The sequence below is a fragment of the Mauremys reevesii genome, linkage group 4, assembly GCF_016161935.1.
Source record: "Mauremys reevesii isolate NIE-2019 linkage group 4, ASM1616193v1, whole genome shotgun sequence".
Taxonomy (NCBI): Eukaryota; Metazoa; Chordata; order Testudines; family Geoemydidae; genus Mauremys; species Mauremys reevesii.
In genome coordinates, this window is record NC_052626.1 from 147,560,327 (window position 1) to 147,562,744 (window position 2,418).

The 2,418-nt window shown below is 46.9% G+C and overlaps 1 protein-coding gene across 1 annotated transcript; it reads right to left on the bottom strand.

The window, feature by feature from the left end:
- Window positions 1-650: 650 nt before the first annotated feature.
- Window positions 651-1,595, bottom strand: LOC120403482 (olfactory receptor 1019-like). Its single transcript, XM_039534554.1, has one exon. The coding sequence runs from the start codon at window positions 1,587-1,589 to the stop codon at window positions 651-653; it is 939 nt and encodes a 312-aa protein (XP_039390488.1). The 5' UTR covers window positions 1,590-1,595.
- Window positions 1,596-2,418: the final 823 nt, after the last annotated feature.

Genomic DNA, 2,418 nt, shown 5'->3' on the forward strand with positions numbered 1-2,418 from the left:
GGGGTTTAGATCCCGTTGGGAGCTGGGTGTCTGCGTGCTGGAGACAGGTATCCTGCTGAGCTAGTTTCAGTCTAGATCTGCAGTTTGGGTCTGTGTTGCAGCAGGCTAGCATGTCTGGCTCAGCAAGTCAGGGTTCTGGAGGTCCAGGCTGGCAGGGAAAACGGGCTCAGAGGTAATTTCAGCACAACAGGTGACAGTCCCAATGGGGGTGTCTGTGACCAAACCCATCACACTATGCACTTGTGTTTCCTGCATTTCCAGAAAACACCCCAGCACCTGAGTGATGTGCTCTTCCAGTCTGGGTTGCTCTCAGTCTCTCCTTTCAATGTTGTTCTAACGGGGATAACTAATTAAATAACCCTTGGAACAGAGATGTGAAGTTGAGCATCTCACCCTCTGGGTGAGTGCCCCCAGCCACCAGGTTATAGAATCAATCTCTCTTTCTGGACCTGTGATTCCTCCTGTATTATGTCCACTTATCTCAGTTGGGGCATGCAGACCTTGTTGGAATACAAACAAATTAATAATAATAACAATAGAATAAGGAACAATACTACCACGAACTCTGCGAAATTACATTGCAATGGTCTGGGAATTGAATTCACCTGTTCCCACTCCCCATCACTAAACCAGTACAGAGTTAAACAGATTCAGGAATTGGTTAGGAGTTTATTCATTGCTCTCCTCAGGGCGTCCTTCACCTCCGTGTTCCTCAGGCTGTAGATGAGAGGGTTCAGCATGGGTATCACCAGCGTGTAAAACACCGAGGCCACTTTGTCTGTGTCCATGGAATAGCTAGAGGGGGGACGTAAATACAGGAAAAGTGGGATGCCATAAAACAGGACCACCACAGTCAAGTGAAAAGAGCAGGTGGAGAAGGCTTTGCGCCGGCCCTCGGCAGAGCGGATCTTCAGGATGGTGCAGATGATATAGACATAGGAGAGGAGGACAGTCACAAAACTGCCCACTGTAATGCAGCTCATAAGAACAAACATCACAATCTCATTGATGTGGGTGTCAGAACAGGAGAGCGCCAGCAGTGGGGGGATGTCACAGAAGAAATGATTGATGATGTTGGAGCTGCAGAATGACAGCCGAAATGTAAAACACGTGTGTATCATTGAATCCACAAACCCCACAGCGTACACCCCAACCACCAGCTGTTTACAAAGCTGCCTGGACATGGTGACCATATAGAGCAGCGGGTTACAGATGGCCACATAACGGTCATATGCCATCACAGCCAGCAAGAGACACACAACATCTGCAGAAATGATACTGAGATACACTTGCACAGCGCAGGCAGTGTAAGAAATGCTTTTCCTCTCGGCTAAGAAATTCAGCAGCATCTTAGGGGAAATTATCGAGGAAAAGCAGACGTCACAGAAAGACAAATTACTGAGGAAAAAGTACATGGGGGTGTGGAGTTGGGGATCAATCGTGATTAACAAGGTCATCCCCCCATTCCCCACCAGGGTGATACCATAAATCAGTAGGAACACCACAAACAGGGGGATCTGCAGCTCTGGACGATCGGTCAGTCCTGTGAGAATGAACTCAGTCACTGTTGAGTGATTTCCCTTTTCCATCTCCTCTGAACACAGATCAGACAGCTGCAGAGATGTGGGCAGGTGGATGGTTCGGGAAACCTGTCCCTTCTCTGAAATGAAGTAAGTGAAGATAAATGGAGATCAGTTTCTCAATGGACATCAGTACCCGCTCAGGGAAGGGCTTAGTCCACAGAGCCAGACGTTCAGAGCTGGTCATTCCAGTTGTGTGATAAAATAGACACTGTGTAAATACAATAACACACAGGTTAATCATGCCCCACACACGAACACTCCCATTCACTAATCCAAGCAGCAAGTAGTGACTTGTGAATCTGCTGTAAGAGAATCATGGTGAAAATTGTTTCAGTCTGAAGAGATTATTTGTAAGCTCCAAAAGGGGTGAGAATAAAGGAGTCTCAGTCTTTCTACCATCTTTGGGCAAGGGGAGCTTTGTGGCCTGGCATGTCAGTTTGGGGTAAGTCTTGCTTACAGGGCAACTTCAGTTTTTTGGCATTTACTTTAGCCTGTATGAGAACCCACAGATACAATGGAAAGCACTGACTTTGGTGTCTATTTAATTACCTATTTTTTCCAAGCAAGGAGGTCGCTCCTTTAGCTGAAGGGGTAGGAGTTGGGGCTGAGGCTTTTAGTGCTTGAGGTCTTGAATTCAATACCTGCTGATCACCATGGTGTCGGTGTGTGTGTGTGTGTGACTGTAATTCAGGACAATAGCACGTACCTGCTGAGAAGAGAGAGAGAGGGATGTGTTGGTGTTTCCCCATCAATAGACACTGCTAGTTTGGAGTATTCGAGAAGTTTTATACTGAGATGTGTGATCTATGGGACATGATTCCTGAAGCAACTGGGA